The sequence below is a fragment of the Trachemys scripta genome, chromosome 2, assembly GCF_013100865.1.
Source record: "Trachemys scripta elegans isolate TJP31775 chromosome 2, CAS_Tse_1.0, whole genome shotgun sequence".
NCBI lineage: Eukaryota > Metazoa > Chordata > Testudines > Emydidae > Trachemys > Trachemys scripta.
This window is the reverse complement of record NC_048299.1, coordinates 209,228,310-209,255,038: the sequence shown is the minus strand read 5'-3', so window position 1 is coordinate 209,255,038 and position 26,729 is coordinate 209,228,310. Positions and strand designations below refer to the sequence as shown.

General features: G+C 42.1%; 1 protein-coding gene across 1 annotated transcript in view; it reads left to right on the top strand.

The window, feature by feature from the left end:
* Positions 1-26,729, top strand: part of KLHL14 (kelch like family member 14) — a 79,259-nt gene that overhangs the window by 15,260 nt on the left and 37,270 nt on the right. The window contains exon 2 of the mRNA XM_034762843.1: positions 1,110-1,231. Coding sequence (XP_034618734.1) covers positions 1,110-1,231 — 122 coding nt within the window. The remainder of the gene's footprint in view (positions 1-1,109; positions 1,232-26,729) is intronic.

Below are 26,729 nucleotides of genomic sequence, written 5' to 3'. Positions count from 1 at the left end.
GCTTAGGGTGACTGATAGAAATTCAATTATATGTTAAGTGACTATTAAAGCATCAGGACTCATCTGGGGGTCTAGGACTTCCTTCCTCTCTTCTCATACAATTGTGCTAAATCCATTAATGTTGCAAAGAAATGTATGTTCATCAGGTATAGTGGTGGAGGCCAGGGTGCAGATAACCGCGTTTACTGCATATGAGACATTGCAGTCCTATTCTTAAGAACTGCCAAGCAGATTGGGAATCACGGTCACGCTTAATAGCAGCGAATTGCCAGCTCTTGATGGGTGGGTAGTCACTCCTTTCAGTGGTTGCCCCCTGGGGGAGAAGGTAGAAAAACAGAGAGAGGGAATTAGAGTGACTTTGCACAGTCGAGCAGGTTCATGCCGCTGGATCAGTAGCAAGCATTGGCAGGGCTCCACTCTGGGGAGGCTCACAACAACATCACAGTCTCATTTTTACCAATTGGTGTTGCTATAGCCAGTGGTGCACAGGGGGAGAGCAAAGAAAATGGGAGGGGTGCGGGGGAATGGGAAAGCAGGAGTCTGGGCTAAATTAAACAAACAAAAAAGTACTTGTAAGTTAGCGTTTAACCCATAACTGCTTGCCTGGTGCTACTAATTGTACTAAACTATAGTACTGGAAGTTCAGTGTGTGATTAAAGAGTTGGCTCACAAACTCTCTGCATAACCTTAATTTTTTCAAGGTTCTTTGAGTGTAGAATGGCTTATAATAACGATTTTGACTAATACGATTTTTGACATGCAACTTTAATGCTTAACCTTAGTACAACTCCAGAGCATTTCATGTGTATTCAGCTGTAAAGAGTGATGATTTAAAGGGATAATATAAGAAAAAGGTCGTTCTAGAATGAACCTCTAACAAATTGCATAAAGGAAGCTTATTATTCCATGAGTAGAGGGATATGCAGCTTTTCTGATCATTTTTCTGCTTGGTTCAAAAAATTGTTGAGACATGATTGGGGAAAGAAACACAAAAAATGAAATAGAAAACTGCAAGCAGTGAACATTCTTTTGATGGTTATGATTTTGTAGCCACTAAAAATACTCTACAATAATGTAATTATTCATCTTTTCTCTTGTTTTGGGTGAAGAATTCGCTCCAATAAGAAAATGCTGTTACTGGTCGGAGGATTGCCTCCCGGACCTGACCGGCTACCCAGCAATTTGGTTCAGTATTATGATGATGAAAAGAAGACATGGAAAATACTGACAAGTAAGTGGTTTATTTTTTGTAGAGTTGTCTTGATGAATCTAAAACCATGGTTAATTAAATTAGACATTTTATTGATTTGTTTCCCTTCAGAGATTTGTTTATGTATCACAAGCAGTTTCACAATGGAGCAATAAATTGAGATTGCAGAAGATGCTAATTTTGTAATGGAATAAGCCTAATTTAAACTGGCTTAAAATCATTCCAGTAAGTTTTAAAAGTAAACTTGCAAAGCTTTCATACCGCAACACATATAAACTAGTATTTTTCAAAAATAATGTGAAGTTGGAGGCAATTTCTCAGATTCAGCTCTCTGGCTAACCATGCCTTTTAGAACACACTTTCTGTTGTGTTTTGCACTTTTGTTTCCCTCTTCAGCATTTATGTCTTGTCCATAGTCATTAAAGGTAGTTTTCCCCATTGTCCTCTACATCCGTTGCTCACAGCATATTAGTGGTATGTATCAGCTACAGTAAATAGTGCTTAGAGGCTTTATGTATAGAATTTTTCACCCCATTCTTTTCTTAAAGGGTGATTGTGTTTTACAGCAAGTGTTTTGCCTCAAACATTGAGATTTGGAACTTATTGTTATATTGGTTACAATTCCCAATCTAACTTGGTCATGGAATCAAATCAGTTTCTTGAAAGCAGCAGGCTGTGTGTGTATTTGCCCCCTTGTGGTTAGACTGGCTGCAGTGGTCAATAAAACTAAATTTTAACCAAGGCAGTATAGATAAAATAATAAATGAACAACTTTGAGCCATAAATCAAAGCCATACTTCTTAAACTGGAAAGCTAGTAAAGCTTGGATTTCCTAATGGATTTCCAGTTTTCACAGTGAAACATCTTTTACAAAATTCTATACTTTTATACAAAATCTTTTAATAGGATGAAGCCAAAATAGTATTTGTTCATAAGACAAAGCAAAAGTAAAGATAGATGAGATATAGTGCTTGAAATAATGCTTCTTCAAGCTGGTTTACACAGTGAAACTAAACTGGCATAATCTACGAACTACATCAAGAAGACTCCCTAGGTACCAATACTCTGAATTAGTAGTAGATGATGTTGTGTAAGAAAAGCAATATTAAAGAGAAGATATGAACTATAGTCTAGAAAAGTCTGCATTTATCACTCTGTTCTGGTAGACATGTCAGTAATGACATGTCAACCATCAAAACTATGATGATATTGCCTTTTATCATGACAGTTTACTTTTAAGAAAAATCTGTAGGATAATAATAGTCAGTACAAACAATGTGTTTTGTAAGACAGAAGTAATCTATTTTTCTGATGTTGTTTTGTAAAATACAGTACCTCACAGTGAGGCACAAGTGAACTAGAGCTCTCTGTAGAGTAGGAGACTCACGTTCTTGGCCTACAACTGAATGACTGATACTATTTCATTCCATACTCACTGTCTAGGACAGAGGTGGGCAAACTACAGCCTGTGGGCCACATCCGGCCCACGGGACCGTCCTGCCCGGCCCCTGAGCTCCCAGCCGGGGAGGCTAGCCCCTGGCCCCTCCCCCACTGTCCCCACCCCCGCAGAGCCACGCCGCCGCATGGGCAGCGCTCTGGGCGGTGGAGCTGCATGCTCCTGCCGAGCAGTGTGTCTGGCTCCAGCCGGCGTGGTGACCAGACAAGTGGGCCGGGGCCAGGGCCGGGGGTTGTATAAGGGGCCCCGGGGGCAGTCAGGGGACAGGGAGCAGGGGGGGTTGGATGGGTCGGAGGCTCTGAGGGGGGCAGTCAGGGGGCGGGAAGTGGGAGGGGGCGATAGGGGGCAGGGGCCAGGCTGTTTGGGGAGGCACAGCCTTCCCTACCCGGCCCTCCATGCATTTTTGCAACCCCAATGTGGCCCTTGGGTCAAAAAGTTTGCCCACCCCTGGTCTAGGACCTGGTCAGTGTCCTGAATCTATTTATATTTGCAAATATACTTTTATAGGAATGAAATTTGACAGCTGATTATTTAAATGGATACTATCCATTAGTTTGGGGAAAAATTGAACCATGCTAATATTATATGTATATTCCGGTAAAGAACATTGTTCAGATTCTAAATTAATTGGCCCCAGTTCACACACAATGTAATTGAAATGACTGAATTTGAGTTACGCAATGGATGAATTTTGACTAGTGCCCATTTTTTTTAAAAGTATCATTCTGAACTTCAAGAAGTTTTTAAAGAATATTTTTGTGCAGCTTACCAAAATAAAAGCCCTCAGATAACTGCTTGCTAGAGGGCATATTCTTTCTGTTGCCCTCTAGCAAGCAGTTATCTGAGGGCTTGTCTACATGGGGCAGCAGTGCGCACTAATGTGATGCACAATAACTGGTCTGTGTAGACCCTGCTGGTGTGAATTCAAAGTTCCCTAGTGCACACTAGCATAGTACTTTTTGAAACCTAGCTTGAGTGAGAGCGACCAGACTGTAAAACAAAACTGGAGTTACACAGAGTGATTTGGTTAGCAGCACAGAGTGATCAGATTAACAGAGTGATTGGATTACTACTGATGAGTTGTAACTCAGCTGTTGCATCCCCACTCCATTGCTAGCTCAAGCATCAGCCCCCCAAAACCCTCAGCAAGTGATCTACCTTGAGCTTTAAAGCACCACTTAACTTGAGGTAGAGATTTGTGTGTGTGGACAGGTGTCAAGTTAGGGGTAACACTCAAGTTATAACTCAAGCTAACTGTGCTATGAAGACACACTTTATGTCGTATTGGGAACACAAAAAATATCAATATTTGCACAGTGGAAAATGTAAATGTAACAGGGACATCTTCTTAGAACATATTACAGATACTCCCTAAATAATGAAAGGTAACAATTTAAAACCTTTATGAAAGATTGAAATAGCCATTAAGCTGTTTACAATTCTATAACCCCGCCCCCCCATCACCATCACCATTACCTAGTTCATCACGAAGCAACACAGGAAGCAAGGGAAACAAGGAAAGGTGAGTAGAATTTTCTTCTGAATCTCTCCATAAAACATAAACTAACACTACAGAACAGTGGTACATAAACTTGAAGAGCAGGAGAGGAATATCATAAATGAATGGATTTGGAGAGAACCAGAAAGTAATCACAGCACAACACCCTGACATTGCATTGCAGTCATGGCATTGCATCAGCATGTGTAGTGGTGTTTAGTTATCACAAGACAGTGCCAACCTATATTTGTTGCAGAACATGAGACAAATATTGCAGTGCAGTTCCAGTACACTGTGCCATCTTTATTTTCTGTTGTAATATCTCTTTTATTCGTACCCCACAATCTTGGTTCTTAGAAATGGAATATTTCTCTGGTTCTCTCCCGTATGGTTTTCAGTGCATAGTGTCTGAAAAAAATAATAGTTTTCCTATTTTTACCTAAATTCCTGACTGCTGGGGAGGGAGGAGAGCGTCTTCTTTTGTATCTGTCTTACCAGCACGACCAGTTCAGACAATGCTGCCCATCCCAGAGCCGCAGGGCACCCCCAAGTCATGACGACACCATCAATTGAAGTGAAAAATATACTGCTCATTCTGCAGTGAACCATAGGGTGGAGCATGAGCTGCATCATGCTGACAGAGTGCTGTGATGATAAGCCCCACGGAGATTCAGGATTTCTCCCGCTTTATCTCATCAATGGCTGAGATATAATGGATGTTCTTCCTTAACAGAAAACCTCCATCAGCTGTTTTCCTAACATCCCTCATCCACTCCCCAGAGGCCAAATTCCATGCTCATTTACACCAGTGTAAATCTTAACAAATGCCACTGACTTCTTAGAGTCACTTTGGATTTACACTGGTATAAATAAGCATGGAATTTGGATCCTGGTTTGTCCATATTACCTATTCTCCCCATCTCTCCCTTCACTCCTACAAGTGGTGTGTCATCGGAGCATGGGGCAGGTGAGGGTGGGAAGAGAAGATAGGAAATGAAATCCTGCAACTGGGAGACTGTATCAAATGACTCAGGAAGGAGCCCCAGATATTCTTGAACTGGGCCTGTTAACCTGTTAGAGAGTGGTGGTTACCCTCACCTCTCAGAGACGGAGTGGCTTTTGCACCAGTCCATTTGCTCAGTGCTCCATGAGATGCCTTATGTGAGACACAAGCAAAGCAAGAATATCATCCATTGGAAACCACAGACTCCACAAAAACCATGATACTCAGGGGTATGAAAAGAGTTGCAGGTTGAGCATCACAGCTGTTCAGTATGAGAGCTTTGCAAAATAAAAATTTTGCTTTGTTCACGCTAGATGACTAGATCCGTTGGCAAGGGATACTGCCCTCTTCTCTGTTCCTGGCTTCGCAAAGCAACTAATGCATCAGGACTAATGGGAGTAATTCTGAAGGTATCAGGAAAATAACTCACCTTTTTCATAGGACCAGAGAAGGAGGGGAGACATGCACCCATTTCCGATTTTAATGTCATCCTCTATAAGCAAGACTGTTATGGCTCATGGGCTCATTAGATTTTTTACAGATTTACGCACACACACACTTTAAAGTAATTAAGTGTTATCTGTGTCTTATAGCAGCAACAGGCTACTACTGCTATCAGTAGCACTAGTTCATCTTGAACTGACAGGTGTTCGGTGGCCCCAATTAGCAGCAGAAGCATTGCCCTGCTGCTGGGTGCTTCATCGCTTAATACCCTCTCAATACTCGTTTAAATGGAGTAAACTACTTAGGGGGCATTGAAGATGATTCTTTCAGTATCACATCCCCATGCCTGCTGGTGCTGCTGCTTATATTTTAATTATCAATCCTAAAACCTACCAGGAATCCCCCTGTTTTAGCCTACCACTTTACTTTTTCCTTGTAACGGTAACATTTAAGATTGATTGAATTTTTTAAAATACCCAATGTTTCATTTGTTAAAATTAAACTGTAATAATTGTAAGTTTCAAAAGCCATAACCTATAAAGATTTTTTTGTGTTCAGACTTGCATAGCACTTCCAAAAAACCCTACTGCTAAGGCAATGATGTATTACTTTCACTTTCATTATATGTTTTTAATCAGAGCGTGACTTCACACTAGACAAAGCGATGCTTTATGCATGGTCTCACTTGTTTTTGCTAAAATCTTTTGACATGATTAATTTTACTTTAATGCTTTTGTCTTGTTGTAATGGTAAGGATGATGGGTGTAAACCAGGGCAAAAATACATGCTTTTCTATTTTAATACCTCTTAGCATTTAAAATAAATCTTAGATGAAAGAAAAAAAGATCACAAGAGTCTGGTCCAAGGGGAATTAAATTTCTTGCTACCTGAACATAGACTACAAGAGATTAAAAAATGATGCAGTCATTGTTTTTTATTTTTACTTTTACTATTTCTTGAATAGTAATATATTCATCTGCATGATGAGAAGTGAGAAGAAGATGGTTTCTTACAGATTTCTGGATGTACAGTGAATCCTCCCTTTCAATGCAGGATTTTCTTCTTTAAAACATGAATGGATAAAATATTAGGAAATGTTTCTGAAAGCTTAGAGAGCATATTCCATTCGGTATTAAACTGCAGCTGGTCTTTCTTTCACATCAGTACTTCTTTCTTCAATAACATGCTAACTGGAACTTTCATCAAGCTCTCAAAATAGGAACACATCATATGGTTAAAACCACAAAGAGGATTTGATGAGCACTGAAAGTAGTGGCAAACACATCTGTGGGCAGTAAAACATTTGTGCTCAATAAGTATGCCAGTTTGGGTTTTCAAACAATTTAAAAACCAACATCCTTTGTCCAACCAAAGAATAGTAACATAGGTGATATATAAGAAAGGGTGACAGTGAAGCATTCAGAAAGACATTGGATTGGAGAGTTTTATTTCTCTCTCTCTTTCAAAAGGACCAGTCCTTTCTTTCTTATTACCTCATCCTTATTTTAATTACCTTTCTGTTTTCTGCCCGACCATTTGATAGACTTACTTGTTTAGGATTGCAATGTTTGGACCAATATACACAGAGAAGTGATGGATTGGGAACTTTTTGAATATCCTGCTTTGTCCTGACTGAACCTACTCTCCCTTATGCCAGCAGCCAATCACACAACATCTAGAGGGTGTTATACATTTGTTCTCCTCTGTGTCTATGACTCACTGATAACGATACACAGCTAATCACTTAGTTCATTCTGTGTACTCATATAAAAGTAGCCTTTCATCTCTATCTTTCACCGGATCAATTCCATTCCGGTGTTTTCAGTTCCACTCCAGGTTATGTCGTCAGTGAGGTAACCCATGCTTCGAGTAGTATGGTATGTGTTTTTACCATATTTTGATATAGCAGGCTCTCCTTGGCCATTTGCCTCCACAGTCCAGCCCCTTTTTGCATCTGCCACTCTGGCTCATTCAGAATATAATTTAAATACGTCTCCTTTACTATAAACCTCCTTGGATCTTAAATAATAATACTTTGTAATTATATAGCGACTTTTAGTCCATATCAGTAGTTCTAAAAGCACTTTTTAAAGCTGCACAAGCATTATTATTTCTACATTTTACGAAGAGGGAAACGGAGGCAAAGGGCAGTTAAATGACTTGCCCAAGTTCACACAGCAAAAGTCAGCATTTGAGAACCCAGGTTTCCTCATTCCCCAACCTGTGCCATGTCCATTGGACCGTGCTGCTTTCTCTTCCCTTCTTTGTTCCATGGCAGCTCACAGATATTTCGTTGCACCAACTTTTCCCGCTCATGACAGTACTTTTTCCTTCCTGGACTCATTAAGCACAGCATTCTCAAGCCTTCTACTCTTTTGGAGTGGATTTGAAGTGCTGATTCCCATGGCAAGCCTTCTATTTGAGGGGTCACTAAAACAGTTTCTTGGCCCTTGACATATTTGTAAATATTTGGCCACCTTTTCCTATCCATTCCTGAAAACTCCTCTTTAGTTTTTCCTTGCTCATGTTGATCATTTCTATAACATCAGTTGTGTTTTTTGTCTCTCCATTTAAGATTCTTGGGAGACATTTTTAATTGTGTCTAAATGCCATTTCTGCCTTTAAAACTCTCTCCCTAAATGAATTCATCCACTATAAAGGTTTTGCTTTTTAAAAAATAAGGTTAAAGCAGTTTTGAGGATTTCTTTCTGCTAGAGCCTCCCCCCCCCCACACACACACACTTGATTTATAATTGAAAAATAACCATAAAAGGTAGTGGTGAAGTGGGGAGCAGGGCTGAACTAAACCTCTTGATGTGTCCTCAAGTTTGTATTTATCATTTACATGCGTAAATCATACACATGTGTACATCACAAATTTAGCTTGCTGAGCAATTCTTGGCAGCCATGATAAATTTCAAATACCTTACTCCATTCATTCCGTAGTCTCAAGCACCAGGGCTTCTGCCTCAGTGCTGTGTCGAGGTTGGTTTCAGCACTGCATTGAAAAGCTTGAACAAGCATTGGCACATTACGAAGGCAGAAGCCTTGACACTCCCTGCTAGATGGATTTAATACACGTTTTGGAGATCTATAGACGTAGTGACCATACCCCCCCCCCCCCCCCAATTACACACACACACACTATCTCTCCTCAATAAATAAATGTAATAATTACAGTAAATGTAACTGTTTTAGTATAAATTCCTTCTATTTGTTCCATCCATATATTTAGTTCATTTTTAAAAGGTTCAAAACAGCAGAGCACGAACATGAAAGAAGTGACCCAAATACTTAGAAAAGCTCACACCAGGGGAACAAATATACAGTAATATGTCTGAGCTTGGGAGTCTTATTTGATGTGACCAAGCAAATTTCCAACAGGCCAGAGGTTTACACCACATGGGCAAGTGACAATATAGCTGTGAGAAGCATGAAGACAGTAAGGAGTAATTTTTGTGTGTGATAGGTTAGCCACATAACTCTCATTCTGAGCATGATGCATGGGAATTCAACCATGTAACTCCCATTAATGATGCACGCCTGCATATCTAAGAGCAATATGGAGCTCTGAGAATGAGTGAAAATACAGCGAGTTGTCAAAATGCATGCTCTATTTGTGTATTAAATATTATTCTCTCCTGCATTACCATTTGAAATAATTTCCAAGAAATGTCAGCACTCTTCCTTGAGCTTAGGTATTTGTCTTTATCATTACACTATCCTTAGCTACCACTTTTACACTGATGGTATTCAACTGTTCTTATTTTTTGATAACTTTAATGACTCTGTGCCTGGCTTGACCAAGTAACCTTGTGACTTCATTTCATCTTCTGTCAGCTAAAAGCGTCAAAGACAAAAATGCTTCTCTTAGACAAACAAAGCATCCTCCAATAACTCAGTTCCCTCTGTTTATCTTCTTGACTCAGACCTTCTGTTTGCCTCCCCTCTTCATCATCTTGGCACTGTCCTTGACTCTGGACTTTCCATCTCTTCCCATATTCCATGTGTCATCATATCTTGCTTCACCACCTCCACAACATTGCCTATACATACCATTGCCGTAACTCCATCTCTATCCATGGTTTCATCTCCTCTTGATTACTATATCCCCCTTCTCTATGGCCTTCTGAACTCCTAGCCCTCCAGACTCCAGCATGTATGGAATGCTGCTGCTTTTCCTTCTCAGATGTACAAAGAAGTGTGAACCACCTCCATGCTCAGAAATTCCACTGCCATCTCATCATTTCAAGATATAATTCAAAATGACTATCCTTGGGTCAGATTCACTGCCTACACTCGGCCATGAATTGTCAAGCCCTGAGTGGTGGAAAGTCAATCTGTAGCAAAGCTAAGGACACAACTGCTTGCAATCTTTCCTTAATTGGTAGAGAGAAGGAACTCAGAGATGACTGGCACAGCCCAGAAAGTGAGGTGATCCAGCTGGTAGGAGGATGGGTCTTAGACAATCAGGAGGTATGCTTATTTAGCATGTTTCCACGGTAGGCTCTGTTGGCAGGCTTCTATGGAGCCTTGTTCAAAATTTAAAGCTGCTGACTCCTGAAGATACTGCTACCTGCTTGGAAGTAAATCAAGACCCTTGTCGTAAAATCCTTCTTGGACTATCTCCAGCCTCACAGACCTGATATGCTTCCAACTCCATTTACTCATCTAGCACTCGGTTCTCTTTAACAGTTCGGACGCTGCTCGTGGGAGAATCTTCTCTGCAGTTCCAGCTATCTGGAACAGCCTTCTTGCAAAATTGTGCTGTACTGAATGAATAGCATCCTCACTGCAAACGTGGTTTTTGGTTTCTTGCATGACTTCAGGTAAAATTAATGTGTTTATTTTCATCTAGTTGCACTGGAATTCACGTAGCATTAATGGGAGTGAGGCATGTATTGAGATGAAAATGAACTCTAGTGTGCTTCTGGTTGTTTGCTTCAAAAAGTATTGCTTTTGTTTCTGTATCTATTGTGATATTTTTGATTTTGTACAAATGGATTACAAAGAGGATGGTGAAGTTCCTGTAGCTGAGCAAAAATATTCTCATCACAAGAAACTCTCACCAAAATAATCACATTTTTGCAAGGAAGTGAAACACTATTCAGACTTCTTTTAACATTTTTTTTTCATAAAACAAAAAACAGTTTCCTTTTGAAAGCTGGGACACTGTCATTTTAATACACAAAATTTGCAAAGTGGATTTTGATAACTTGTCTTAGCTTTTTTAGTTTCACATATAGCATTAATGGTGAAAGGTGAAAATATTAAATTCCTAGCCATTCTTGTCTTCATTGGTTCAGTTCCTTGTTTGACTCTGCTGGGCCATCATTTGTGGAATGTAGCTCTCTTCTTTTTCGGGATCCCTTTTGTTGAGAGTCAGATTTTTATTTTCTTGATTTCTATTTAGGTCAGATCTGAAATGTTATCAAATATACAAGGCCCTTTGTTTTTGATTTTCATTTTGTTTTAAAATTTCCTGGGAACTTATCAGTGTTTATTACAAACATTAAAAACAGGTGAAAATCAGTGCCAGAAATTAACTTCACAGTTTTCTGGGTAAATATCAGCATTAATATTGGGAGACCAGAGGACAGAAAAAATGCAACAAATAGGGAAAAGTAAAAGTATTGAAAGTAAAAGCAATTTAATGGTGTGGTTTATTTAATGAACTGTACATTAACATTATGTACCCATATGCACATGCATTGGTGTGTGTGTGTGTGTATTCCACTACACTGTCCTACTTAAACAGACAGCCTCACATTTGCACTTAGATTAATTTATTATTAACATAAACACATCTGTCTATTAATATATTGGATTTTCTTAACATAATCAGTATTTTCATGTATTTGAGTGGTCCAAAATTCAGGTGAAAATCAGTATAAAATGAATAATAGCTTTTGTAAAACCCTGGAATTTTTTTGTAAAAATCAGTAAAAACTGAAAACAAAGCCTTAAAAATTCACGCGTGAGGGTTTATTTCTATAAGAAGAATGACTTCATAAGCATAATGTGTTGTACCAAATGTTATATCGATTATTACTTTCTTTTATCTGAATACCAACGTAAATAGCTGCATAAAAGAGTTAATGTGTTTTTCACAGGGCAGCTTTATTTTTGTGTGCTCATCCTTCTTCTTCCAACTCCACTTCCATTTGGGATTGTGCACTTGTGGGGTGTGTAACTGAGAGGTGTCCACTCTCACTGAGAAAAAAGTGTAAATGAATTGAATAATAATGTATTAACCTTAAAAAGGCATTTTGCCCTAGTGCACAGAAACCCTGCATAACTAGAGCATATAATTTTAAACGAACCAGGCCCTAAGAATGCCACAATGGATGTGATGTCGACAGGAGCTCATAATTCATGCATATGAATTACATCTGAATATCCGGAAAATCTCTCTGATACTGAGATCTATTAGATTGTGGAATAGTTTCCCTTGGGGAATAATGGAAGTCCCATGACTTTAGTTGTTTAAAACCAGCCAGATCGCTAAAAAAAGGTTCAGCTCTTTGCCTGACCACAATCTTTTTTAAAAATAAATTCATTGCTTTGGAAATGTGCCAGCCTGACAGCCTAGGAGACTGAAGTCCTCATGTCATTCATAGAACAGAAATAGCAAAGGTGGTTATAGTGCAAGCTTCCTACACTGTACCTGTAATGTAACTCACCTTAATAATAATAAAAAAATTGAGATATCCTATCTCCTAGAACTGGAAGGGACCCTGAAAGGTCATTGAGTCTAGCCTCCTGCTTTCACTAGCAGGACCAAGTACTGATTTTGCCCCAGATCCCTAAGTGGCCCCCTCAAGGATTGAACTCACAACCCTCGCTTTAGCAAGCTAATGCTCAAACCACTGAGCTATCCCTCCCCCCTGAAATAGCTCTCCCCCCTTCTTTGTGAATATGGCCAGGTCTACAATAGAAGTGCTTTGCTGTTATAGCTATACTGGTAAAGTGTTCCTATTGTGAATGCAACTTATATGGGCAAAGCTATGCTTTTGCCAGTATAGTTTATTCCAGCTCCTCCCAAGTCATACATGCTATGCTGGCCAAAGTGTCCACTGAAGTCATTTGGGAATCTTTTCATTGACTTCAGCCGCCTTTGGATTAGGCAAGGGGTAGTCAATAGGCAGATCACGGGACAAATGCAGACCACCAGATGCTTTTGAACGAACCACGAAATCTTTTTATTTACTTATTATTATCATTATTGTTATTGTGGTGTGAAAAATGTTTCTTTGGAGTCTGGACCTTGACTTTACCTTGAGCAAGAAATTTGGACCTTGACAAAAAAACAATTGATTACCCCTGGCTAGGCCATCAGTCCTTGGGATTTGTCTGAGTCGGTCAACAAGAATGCCAATTAAGGATAATTGTGGTATTTTGCGGGCGGGGAAGATGAGAGGGGAGAGGGTTATGTGAACTCTTGACCACTAGGAATTAGCCTGAGAATACCAACATGTTTCACTTAGCCCACAAAACAGCCATAAACTACTAATGACTTTCTGTGTGGCTTCAGCTTTCAGTAGCCATTAATCTATGAATGCAGAATTCTAAAATTTCCCTTTTTATAACAAATGAAGTATTTAATTCACGTTTTGGCTTTCATTAAAAAAGTAAACATGAGATGGGTCAGGGTAAAGCACTATTAAACAAATCGAGTTTATAGTACTGTAAGGGAAAAAAGTGAATATTTTAAGTAAAAATATTGAGGTGGCTGCAGCTTCCAATAGCTTCTCACCTACACCTAAGCCTTTATTTTGAATGTTCAAATGGTTTTTCTTCAAAAAAGTTAACTGGAAGAATTGCAAATGCCCTGATTTGGGTCAAGCAAAGACGGAGGAAGTTGAAAGAGCACTGTTTCTGAATCAGCAGGTTCAGAGGATGATGTCCAGGAATATTTTGTTAAAATATATTCGGATGGTATTATTTAAAATGTGCTTTTCATTTCCCATTGAAATAACACAAAAGGCATTTTAAGTGACTTCAGACCTTTGCCAGATCCAAAAAGATTGGCTTTCTGGTTGAATAGCAAAGGACTATTGGAAAAAATATCCAAAGGCCATGGAACTATTTTCTGTCCTCAGTTATACCTGTGCAACCTCACTGAAGTCAATGGCATTGTGTGCATGTAACTGATGGCAGAATTTGACTCATGAGCTTGTCCTATGGTTGAGGTAAAATTGAAAGGAAATCTTTATTACTAAAACATAAAATCATATATAACCAAAAGGTGTGATAGCAGAAAAATGTTTGTACACGGTGGCCCCAGTTCAGCAATATATGTAAGCATATACCTAAGTCCATGGCTATTCAGCAAAGCACTTAAGTTAAACATAGCTTAAGTACTTCGCTGAATAGAGGTCTCTAACTGTATGTATGCCATTGTGCATTTAGATAGGACAGAGTTTATCTGCATTACCCCCAGATGACTGAAATTGTTTTTTTTTTTTTAAAACATGGTAGCCAATACTACAACACTGACTTGTCTGGGGCATCCAAACCTCAGTTTTCAGACTGGTACTCAGGCAGTCCTTGTCTCCCAGCTATATTACCCCTAATGCATGCAGAATCTCATTTAAACTTCATTTTATTCAGTAGAATTATAATTGTTGGAATAAATAGTGCTGTGACTGGCGCCCATCAATTTCTGCCTAAGCAGAGAACTACACCCCCGCGCAAAAGGCCCATACAAGGCCCTATGCAGCATTTAAGCCTTTAGTGTTTTGTGGGTCTTTTTCAGGGGAAGGGAATTTCATTCATTGAGAACAGATAGACAGTGTCTTTCAACCTTTCCAGACTACTATACCCCTTTCAGGAGTCTGATTTGTCTTGTGTATCCCCAGTTTTACCTCACTTAAAAACTACTTGCTTACAAAATCAAACATAAAAACCCCAAAGTGTCACAGCACATTATTACTGAGAAATTGCTTATTTACTCATTTTTACCATATAATTATAAATCAATTGGAATATAAATATTGTACTTACATTTCAATGTATAGTATATAGAGCAGTATAAACAACTTATTGTCTGTATGACCTTTTTGTTTGTACTGACTTCACTAGTGATTTTCATTTAGTCTCTTATAAAACTAGGGAAATATCTAGATGAGTTGATGCACCCCCTGAAAGATCTCTGCATACCCCCAAGGGTACGTGTACCCCTGTTTGAAAACCACCGCAATCGAAGCAGCAGCAATCATTCTCCCCTCTGCTCACAGAATCTTTCTAGCCAAGCAACAGAAATTCCAAGAATGAACATTTAAATGTTCTGAAATTTGATTTTTCTTAACTCAAAGATTTATAATGGCAATAAAGCCCTTCCTTAGTGTCCCCTTGTCTGGGGGAATTGTTTGGCTTCACCCTAGCTGCTTCATTTCCACAGCCAGGCCTTCGCTCACAGAGAAAGGACTGCTATGGTAGGATTTTTTCCTATAATACAATGCAACAGCCTGCTTGAAATGGTTGCAGCTGTTTAAGAGCTCTCACTTGAGATTTTTAATATAGGAAACACAGTGATAATCTGTAATCTCTTATGGGAAAGTCCTGCAGAATTACATAGGCATGAAACCAATAATGTTCTATAGAAATTAGAATAGTTCTTTTAAAAAATTGAATTGATTAGATAATGCTAATCTTTCCATAGATTTTTAATCATCCTATAGAATTTAATAGAGAACAATTTTCTATAGAAAAATCCTCATCTTCTAGTAATTTCTATAGAAATTTTCCCTAAGGGTTGATCACTTAATCATATAGCACTGAAGGTATTTGCTTGTGTTTGTTGTGCAAAGTTATCAGTTACCCTTTCTCATATACAGAATACTTTAGCCATATAAAAGACTGGATTGCATGGGAAGGGGAGGATCATTGCAGAGCTCCCCTATCATTACATAGGAGTTGTGAGGTGTAGTTCCTATGGGATCAGTGGGATGCAGGAGCTGTCCATGCAGGGGCCCTATGCCATTGGTGACTCTGACTCCAATACCTGTGGATCTGAGGGCAGGGGGAACATGATCTCTCCCACTATGGCCAAAGTACCTGTATTGTGTAAGCAAAGCTGTAATACCACACCAACATAGTAAAGGGTCTAAATGTGACACAGGGCTCTTTGGACATGACACATTTCAGTTATAATAAACTAGTGTCTTGTTTTTGAATGTCTAAGGGAGATATGAAAAACTGAAAGAAGTGAAAGTTACCCCTTTCTTTGCAAGGTGACAACTAGAATTAATTCTGAGTAGGCAGGAAATGCTGATCCAGAATATGAGTGTCACGGTAGAAAATATTAGCTAACGAATTCTGCATTAGAGCAAGACTCTCAATTACTTCAGTAGGAGTAAAACAAAGCCCTTAGTGGGTAAGGGAGGGGAAGCATTTGACCGTATGTAACTTAGCAGTGATTTATGATGATTCATGGGGGTTTCACCAGGGATAAATAGCTGGAGGCCTGGAAAGAACCACTTTGACTAACAGTTTTGGAGGTGGTTTTGTAAAGCCTTTGGGGCAGGGACTGTCTCTTGCTATGTGTTTATACAACACCTAGCATCGTTGAATCCTGGTCTTGATCACAGCCATTATAATAAAAGAGAGTTATTCTTTGCGAGTACATAGTTTAAATCCAGAAAGGCTGTATTCTTCACCAGTTGGGAAGGCTGATGTGCTGAAAATAGACTTCACTTACTGATAAGCAGTGAAAGCATGGGCAGCAGGTATAATAGGCCAGGGAAGGCTAAACTGCCACTGATTTGCAACCGGACACCTGGGCTGCGGTGGCCCCCCCTCCCTGCTCCACCCCTTCCCCAAGGCCCCCCACTACCTGCTGCTGCTGCCTGCCTGGTAAGTCTTCCTCCTCTCCTCCACTCCACCCCCTTCTCTCCAGAGGTCCTAACCACTCGCAGCATCCCTCCTCACTCCCCTTCCCTGTGGGGGTGGGAGACAGAGGAGGCCAGTGGCGGGTGGGAGGGTGAGGAGGTGAGCAGCGTGGGTCTTGCTTCGGGTGGAGGGATGAGGAGGGTAGCGGCGAGCAGGCAGGGGAGTGAGGAGGGGAGCGGTGGGCAGGCAGGGGGATGAGGAGGTGAGTGATGGGTGGGCAGAGGGGTGAGGAGGCAAGTGACAGGCTGGCAGAGGTCTCGCTGCAGGTGGGGGGGCTCTGATGGGAGAGTGAGGAAGTAAGCAGCAGGCGGGCTGGGGGGTGAGGAGTTGGGTAGGGGTCTCACAGTTGGTGGGGGAGTAAAGAGGGACACAATGAGCCAGCGGCAGGCGAGGGGGTCTTGCGGTGGGGTGGGGGGGTATCTGTCGGGGAAGTGAGGAGGGATGCGGAAAATGGCAGGAAGGGGGGTCTCGTGGCACGGGGGCATGAGGAGGGATGAGGCAGGGGAATCTCGCTGAGGGTGGGGGTGTGAGGAGGGACTTGGCAGCGGGGGGCGCTGAGCGGGGAGGGAGCCGAGCAGAAGCCGGGTGGGGGAGGAGTCTGGGTGGGGCCAAGGGTGGAGGAGGCGGGACAGGGAGCTAGCCTCCCCCAGGGGAAGCTTCACCCGCCACCCATACCTGAAAGGGTCAATGGAACTATATTCAATTTAATGAGACACAGTTATCCCTGGTTCACTGTATTTAAATCAATGTGCAAAGGGCAACTTGAGTCTACTAGAAACCTGAATGGTTCCTATTCAATGCTACTTTGCATTAGTGGCATTCTTGAAGTCCTGAAGCTGATGATCCAGCACTTTGCCTGCCTCTCCATATACCATCTTCTGGAAGTCTTGGGGCTGTTTTTGTGTAGTACAGATTAACCAATTTTTGTAACAAAGGAGTCTCTTCAGTTTCTTCACAGTTCACTTCGGGTATTAGACTCCACTGCACCAGGGACTCCTACTGGGTTAATAATCAAAGATAGTAGATACTAATTTACTTCCAGAAAACTTTTTCAAACCTCCCTGTAAATGTACCATCTCCCTGTTATAAAGTAGCCATTAGCGAAGAGAAGGAAGTTCAGTTTGATAGGCTGATGTTAGTGCATTGAAGTGAGTCTGGTGTTAGTATATTAAGTTAGATTGTATGCAGCCCTGCATTCTCTCTCAGAAAGTGCCTTTCTAAATTACTTCCCCTTTATCTACATGGGAGCTCCCCATCTCCTTCTGTCTCTCAAGAGCTCTGGGTAAGCTCGAAAGCGTGTCTCTCTCACCCACAGAAGTTGGTCCAATAAAAGATATTACCTCACCAGCCTTGTTTCTCTCTCACTCACACACACACACAAGCCAGCCGGTGACCTTGGAAGGCAGGGGAGAGAGGTGCTTTCCCTGCTAGCCAGCATAAAGAGAGAGAATCTGACTTCATTGTCTCACTGAAAATGACAAAGGAAATGTCCAGTATTGAAAGCATGCTCGCGCCTTGTGTCTTTGTTCTAACTTTCACCAGACTGGTTTGTTTTGACTATTTCTGCCCATCATCGTTTCTTTGTTATTTTCAGTGAGACTTGACCTTAGTCCTTCTGTTGTAGGGAAAACTCCCCTACTAGCTCCCTTTCTCTGGCCCTGGAAAGAGAATGAGAGAGAGTGCGTTTATGCAAGTGAAAGGGACGCAGTTCCGAGCGGTACTCTCCCTTTGTTTTTACTTTGTTTTTACTTTGTCTGTAAGTGTTTTGCTACAGAACCATCCCTCGGTGCCCAGCTGCATAGGGTCCTGCTCCTTATGGAGGCCTCTGGTAAGTACAATTGAACTTACTATACAAGTAACGCCCATTGGAATTAATGAGATTTACTCTTCTTTAATGAGAATAGTGCCCCAGGATTGTATGAGAGACTTAATTAAGGTAAGATTGTGCCTCACTTGCTGGCATCACATGACACTGTCATGGGGAGAGCAGCCTCTTCAGTGAGGAGTGGACATGTAAGGGCAGAGAATGGCCTCAACTCTACCCTTCCAACATGCTGGCTATCACAGCCGAGCCAGTGTGGCCCAAGAAGTAATCATGTACTGTGGTAGACCAGCAGCAGATTGCTTTTCCTCTGGAGGAAAGGGGAAGCCAGGGAGGGAATTGTTTCTCTCAGAGTCATAGTTCGATCCCCTGTCCGCCCAAAGTCCTGGAGCAGTGTAGCTACAAGCTTCCCCTTGCCATGGGTCTGGGAGTAAACTCACAATTTAGCCCTTAATTAGTGCCTGATTTTGATTGCTGTTGTGATTTTATCTCACCTCTCACAACATTTGACGTTTTACCTAAAGCTGCCACTCCTGAACTCAAGTAATTACTTTCATTTGTAAAAAATAAGTTTCTAGCCCTTGTTGAGGGAAAAACTTGTTGAAATTGTTACCCACGTGTACATTTAAAGGTTCAAAAGCTAGAAGGCAAATACAAGAACCCCAGGCTACTTTTTTTTTTTAATCTCATTTTTTAAGCCAATCAGATGATCTTTTGGGGTCTGACTCATGAATGTTTGAGGCTGGCAGTAGTGCACTGTGAGTGAATTATTAGGCCCTTAGTGTCTGTAATTAGGCCTTTAACTTAGGACATGAAAACTGCTATACAAATGGTTAGTATGCATATTTATGAAAATTATACCTATTTTCAGCATACTTATATGATGTGAATGAATATATTTTTGAAACCTGGAGGTGATACTGACCTCAACAATTGTTCTAAACAGATTTTTGTGATCAGTTACATATTCTAGCTATTGTGAGGAATGCTTTAACACTAAAAATTACTTCTTAATGTCAGAAATATATTAAATCAGAAGAGATATTATTTGAAATTGACTCCAGGTCTCTCAGATAGTGCAGCTACCTGTCCAGACTAGGTATCTAAGGGTGTAGCTACCAGGAGTATGAATCATAGAATATCAGGGTTGGAAGGGACCTCAGGAGGTCATCTAGTTCAACCCCCTGCTCAAAGCAGGACCAATCCCCAACTAAATCATCCCAGCCAGGGCTTGGTCAAGCCTGACCTTAAAAACCTCTAAGGAAGGAGATTCCACCACCTCCCTAAGTAACCTATTCCAGTGCTTCACCACCTCCTAGTGAAAAAGTTTTTCCTACTATCCAACCTAAACCTCCCCCACTGCAACTTGAGACCATTACTCCTTGTTCTGTCATCTGCTATCACTGAGAACAGTCTAGATTCATCCTCTTTGGAAACCCCTTTCAGGTAGTTGAAAGCAGCTATCAAATCCCCCCTCACTCTTCTCTTCTGCAGACTAAACAATCCCAGTTCCCCCAGCCTCTCCTCATAAATCATGTGCTCCAGCCCCCTAATCATTTCCGTTGCCCTCCGCTGGACTCTTTCCAATTTTTCCACATCCTTCTTGTAGTGTGGGCCCAAAACTGGACACAGTACTCCAGATGAGGCCTCACCAATGCCGAATAGAGGGGAATGATCACGTCCCTCGATCTGCTGGCAATGCCCCTACTTATACGGTTTGATCTTTTAATGAAGCATTTCTCTACTAGACAGAACAGACAGCAGTTGTTAGGCTACGCACAGCAAGTGCAAAATACTCAAAGTAGCTGTGTTGCACATGCAAAGTACAGTCATATGAGGAGTGATCTAACCTTGTGGTTTGACTTTGCAAATATCTAAAATGACTGCATTTTGGGGCATTTACAGAATTTGTTAGAATTTTGAGATTTTATTTACCTATAATTTAAACTTAAATTGTTTTTAAGGGCAATTGAATTTTTTTAAAACATTTTTCTTCTATCTGCATGCAGAGCTGTGCTATGTGTTAGACTAAATCTGTGCTGACCAAGTACCCTGGATTAGATATCTGTATACTGTGCTTGTTTTTTTAATTTGCAAGACTGTAAATTCTTCAGGGAGGGGCAGTTTGTATTTTGTGTTTTGTATGGCACTGAACAAATTGTCTGTGCTTTACATATAATAAAGAAAATAATTTTCTCTACTGCTGTGCAGCTTTTATCACACTCTCCATATTTATTTTTCCTCTATTCCATTTCTCACCCTCTTTTTACTAGATTCTTTTTCTCTTTCTCTTTCTGCCCTTTTTTCATTCTCTTCTAACTAGAATTCAAACTCAAGGAAGCGTCTATTAAATTTTCAAATACAGGCTGTGTGGGAGTGTTTGTTACTAGGCAATCCTACTTTGTTCATTCCTAGATCCGACTCCATTGTTATGGTTTTGTCCTCCCTGACACAGCTGATGATGGTGGTGCAGTATTCCACTGGAATGTCTGACAATGTTGCTGTAGCTGTGATAGGACAACACAGATACTAGTGTGTGCATGTGTACATACAAGGGGTAGGGCCGTTTCTGACAGGCTGCGGAACCATGGTGGCAGGAGACCCTGTGCTGGGAGAGGAGTTGTGTGTATGTTTAGTCCACTCCTTACTCCTCCTTTGCACACCACATTAGGCATCAGCATAAGTGGAGCATCCATCTCTGTCTCATGGACAGGGCTGCTGCTCAGGGAGGATAGGTGGAAACAAAGCCAGGAGCTGGCTGACTGAGCTGCCTGAGCAGCTGTTTAAAACTGTTCCTGGTGTTTCCACACAGCAGCAGCAGGGGGCACCTGAAATTCCCACCCTATGTTGTTCCTCCTGACCACCCAGCATTATACCAGTTGGGAGGGGGGAGCCTGGGTCTCAGGCAGAGAGAGATAAAGACCCAGGCTGCATCTGTGCTGAGTGCTGCCTTTCTGGCACCTGCTGAACCTCCAAATCCGCCTCTTCGGGGGACAGAAAAGGCAGGAGGACAGTGCTTCCCCCCTACTGCCAGCCAAGAGGAAAGGAAGCAGCCCTGCTCTCGAAAAGGGGACTAGAGGAAAAGATCCCCTGCTGCTGCGCTCTCCTTCTCTCCCTTGGCCAGTTGAGAGAGGAAGAGAATCCCCCAGTGTCTGCAGAGAGAGCAATCTGGGCTAGTGGATGTGGGTCTCAGGTGAGATGTGTGTGTAATAGGGAGTCTGGGTGAGACCACGTTTTGGGTGAGGGTGCAAAATTGTTGTTTTATGTATCTATATGTATCTATCTATATATACACACACTATTCGTAGCATTAGGGCAGGCGGGTCTAGGCCCACCCATAACTACAAGCCTGTGCCCTCAATTAAGGGGGAAGAACCACTAGCCCAGGCTACAATTGATTTCTGTGGACAACAAATGAAAAAAAGGAGCAGAAGTGAGGTCAAAGGTAAAAAAAATCAGGAAACCAGAAGGGCACACTGAGCAGAGAAACCCCGACAGCACCCATGCTCCTCAAAGGTGTCTAGGCAGTCAGTGGGTACTGCACAGAGGAACTTTGCCTGGAGACATGACTGAACAAGGGAATGGAAATAAACCCACAGTCGCAGAGCACCCCCCAATCCAGCTTCCTCCTCCTGGAATGATGGATGGCCATCTTAGCCAGCGCCAGGAGGAAGCTGACAAGGAGGTCCTGTGGCTTTGTGTGGCCACAGATGGGGTGTGCATAAATGAGAGGTGTGTGAAGCAGTGCAGCCAGAACTCAGTAAGAGGTTCTGGAGGATTCGGAAGAGAGGTTGCAATGTGATGCACCCTACATAGACGTACGCCAGCTTCTCCTTCTCACCACAAAAGGAACAGGTGTAAGCGGAGTTTGTGAGCCACACCAGGTATATTCCCATGCTTATGGCTCCATGGAGGAGTGGCCAGCTAATATTGCTGGTGGGCTGTGGAGCCAAAGTGGAATATTGGCTGGCCCATCAGGGATCCTCACCTTCCTGGGGTGGCAGCAGGTCCTGCCACTTAGTGTCGGAGTGGGACACAAAAGCGAGGAAATGGATGGTCTGAACCATGATAATGTACAGATATTCTCCGGGCTGGGTTTGGAGGCAGACCAGCTGGATATTGTGCAGCCAGTTCAGGTGGCATGTTAGGAGCAGCTGAGGAGAGAAGCGAGAGGCAAGACTGCCCTCACCTCCTGGAGCACACGACAGGGCAGAGCACTGTGGCGTCTACCCAGTACCTCTGATCATAGTCCAGGAGGTCTCTGAGTCTGGTAGTACCAGCCAGGATCAACCTCTGGAGCAACAAGGGGGACACCACCACCTGCACACATAGGGATTCTACGAGGAGGTTCATGTAGTTAGCGGCTGCTATGGACCTGGTCACTGAAACTACCTTCCAGGTCCTGAAGAGGTCCTGGTAAAAGAACAGCAGCTCAGAGGGGTTTGGGGAAGACTTCTTGGATGGAGATAAAAGAGCTACTGGTTGTCTTGTAGGCAGTGGAAGAAGGCATGTGCTAGCATGCTGCATGCCGGACTATCTGCACTGTAAACGAATCTCTGCAGAGCATGAAGGTGGAAGGCATGAACCAGTCCCCATCCTGCCTCCCATGGGGGCGGCTCAGGACATTCTCAGAGACCAAGCGCAATCCTGGCCAGAAAAATTCCAGTATCTTCTTCTGGAGGCTGTCCAGGGTCCCCAGGATGGGCTCAGGGTGTTGAACAGTGCCACAGCATGGACAGGACCAGCTGGTTGACACCAATGTCCTGCCCCAAAAGGAAGGGTACCGGAGCAGCCCCATCCACTTCTGCAACCAGTCAGACACCCTGGCCTCTAGATTGATGCAGTTCTCCAGAAATCAGTGACAGAAAGGTACATGCCCAGATAAAGCAGTAGACCTGCACTCCCATTGGATTGCACGGATCTCAGGTGGGAGGGAGTCTGCCCGCCAACTGACCTCACATCAGGCAAGAGCTCTTGACTCAGTTGACCGCAGTGGAGAAGGCCATCAAATAGAGGGCTTGGCAAGCCTCTGCCTGCACCAGGTCTCTCAGGTCCTGGACCACAAGGAACATGTCATCAGCATACACCAGCAGGACCATCCACAAGTCCCATTCTTGAATCACCAGCTCTCCTCTTGTGGAGGAGACAAAGGAAGGGCTCGATAGCGATGATATAGGCCTGTCCAGACAATGGGCAGCCCTGACGAACCCTTTGACTGAAGGTGATAGGTTTGGTCAAGGCCCAGGTGAGCTTGACCACTCCACAAAGGCGTACAGCACCTGAAGAAACCCTGAAGCCAAAACCCCACAGGGTGCCCATGAGATACCTGTAATCCATCCAGTCAAACACCTTCTCCTGCTGCAGGGACAGGAGGGTGAATGACAGACCATCCCTACATGCTAGATGGACCGGATAGAGGTTATCGAATATGGTCTGGCCCTGGATGGTGTGGTCTCATCGGGATGGATCACATCCACCAGCACAGGCTGCAGTGAGATGGCTTTTGCTACAACTCTGTTGTCCATACAGAAGGGCAAAATGGGGCACCAATTCTTTAGGTCGCAGAGGTCCCCGTTTTTAGGCAGCAGGGCAAGCATTGCCCACCTGAGTGACAGGGGGAGAACCCTGCTCCCCATGCTCAGCTCACAGCGACACGGTCTGGACTAAGGACAGCATGCACAGTCAAACTCCATGATCAGCCCTTCGATGCCCTGAGATTTGTTGGTGGGCATCAGACAGAGGGCTTCCAAGAACTCAGCCAGAGTGAGGTTGCTCTAACCTTTCCTAGTCGCCCTCGCTGACTGTAATGAGTTCGTCCCACAGGAATCATTGTCAGTCGGATCCAGGGATAAGAGGCTGGCATAGAAGGCCCTGACCCTTCCCTGCATCTCCACCAGATCTATGAGAGGCGTGCTCTCCTCCACAAGGAGACAGGTAATACACTTTTTGGCACTCCTATTTTTCTCTGGGTGTAGAAGAATGAGGGGCTGCAATCGATCTCCCAAAGGAGCTGGATGCGGGATCGAATGAAGGTTCTCTGGGCCTGATGGTGATAGAGAACCCAGAACATGTTCCACTTCTCCTGACACTCTGCAGAGGGATGGATCCCCAGGGCAAGATGCCAGTCACCTTTCCAGCTCCAAAATCTCCTGCTCCAACTGGTCTAACGTTGCATCCTTCCTCCGGCTGTGACCCTGGGCCTAAAGTGGTGGGAAAAGGGAAAAGGGAAAAGGTTTCAGAATGGAGAAGTAAGCAATAGTAAATCCCTTGTATATTTCTGAAAGCGTGGTCATGTGTCCAAGACTCTACTGCCTTAGCCATGATGGCTTTCTTCAGGGAAAGAGGAAGAAGACAGCTGTAATATGTCTGACCTTATTCCATCCAGCAACTTCACTAGCGTTGAGTAAAGTACAGTGTTTCCTTTGAAAAGAAGTGGGTGTTTTAGAATGATTTTTTCTGGAAGTCTCTGTTTGTACCACAGTTCCCTCAGATCCTCCCTACCCATCCTGATTCCCGTAATGAGGAACTACTCTCCTTGACAAAGACAAGCACATTGTTTTTATCCAGGTTCCTCAACATTATTATGAGAGAGAGCTTTTGCCATGTATTGGTAAGGAAGGGAACTGTGCCTGATATATTTCACTGGGACTGAAGTATGGAGTAGAAAAGCAGATGTGTGTGGACTGCCAGAGGAATCACTGACTGATTCTTGTGCAGTTTGGGTTCGGGGAACTGAGACCAGATAAGACAAAGCAGGTATAACTGATACTGCCAAATCCTGAGCATTGCTGAGCACTTGCAACTCCCATTGCAGTTAGTGGGCAGTCTCTCAAAGGAAATTATAGGGGCTTTGTACCGCTCAGGATTTGTGCCTAGTGCTTTTGTTTTTTGTGCACTACGTTTGATTTCTCTCCTTTCAAACTGAACATGAGGAACAAACAGAAGTGAACTGCTTGGGAAGAAACTGGCTATGTCTTTTTTGTGTTGCATTTCACCTCTTTGTTTTTGCTTGGCTGCAAAAGGAAAAGCTTAAGTATAATTTAAATGATTTTCTGAGAGGGGGGTGGGAGGGAGCTGAGAACAATGTGCACCATCTAGTGGCTTAGTATGGAACTGCAATTTATGAAGAATGGTAAGAAAGGAATGCGACAACAGGCAGTATACTGCAACTATCACAATTAATTTGACAGACTTTGGAGTTCCTACAGCATTTATGTGGCTGATCAAGAAACACCAAAATAGATGCTGTATGTGACCACAAACATGGATACAGAGATCACTAGCTATCTATCAAAATTAAAGACACATGAAATTAATTCCATTATTAGTAAAACTTATTCTGTTGTCATTTATAAATGCATTATAATGAGCACTGTAATTAAGGTTGTAAACGCACTTCCATTCTCAACTCATACTTTCATTCATTGACAGTTGGGGCTGCATAAATTTGTGGCCTTTTTTGTGAAATTTTCCAGATTTGTTTCATTCACTTACATACCCTGAAATTTTAAGTTTTCATGAAATTTCTCCAAAATGTTAATTGGCTTTGAAAACATGTCAGATTATTTCAGTGTTGCATGTTGCTATAATGAAAACAGATTTGCTCAGATGTAGGTATGCTTTGGTATCAACAGTTTGCTAAAACAGGACTCAGTTTTGAACTTGAATTCACAATGAATTGTGAAAGTGTTCATATTTTGCATATATTGAATATCTTTGAAAACAGTTCACACAACTATACTCGTAACTGTCTCAAAGGACAACGTTGTTTTTCATTTTGTGGGACTAAATTTGTTTAACATATTTACTGTAACTGAAAAACTGCTCAAGTGCTAGCTGTTGAAGTTACCAGTTTGTGCATAAATATAACAGATAACTTTGCGTTGCTGTTACTAATTTTGGGGAGATCCTGTGCATGCTCAACAGTTGGGTGAACCACCATGGACATTGATTTCCATACATTTAGCTCTTTATTCTGCATGTGAGTTATCTATGAACAGACATTAATGTTTATGAATGTGTTCATTATTTAAAATTATTCATGAATGATTTTATATGGACGTATGTCAGCCTGTGTATTGCTGAGAAACTGTTTGCCACCACTCTTTCTTCGAGTAATAACTATATGTAGTTTGATACTTACACTGTGTGATTGCTCACTTAAGGAACATGGCACTGTTTGTTTCCTGACTGGATGAGTCCCAAACCCACAAAGAGTTTTCAAGATGGTAGTGCAAAACTTCTGGCACAAATGCTCATGTGAATACATATTTGCCTGAGTGTTTGTGACACTTTCTCATACCATTATTCATAAAAAGCAAATTAAAGGGGGATGCAAATATCGTCAAAACAGATTTGTGTTTTTTATTCAAACAAATGTCCTCAAATTACCCCTATGTGTAG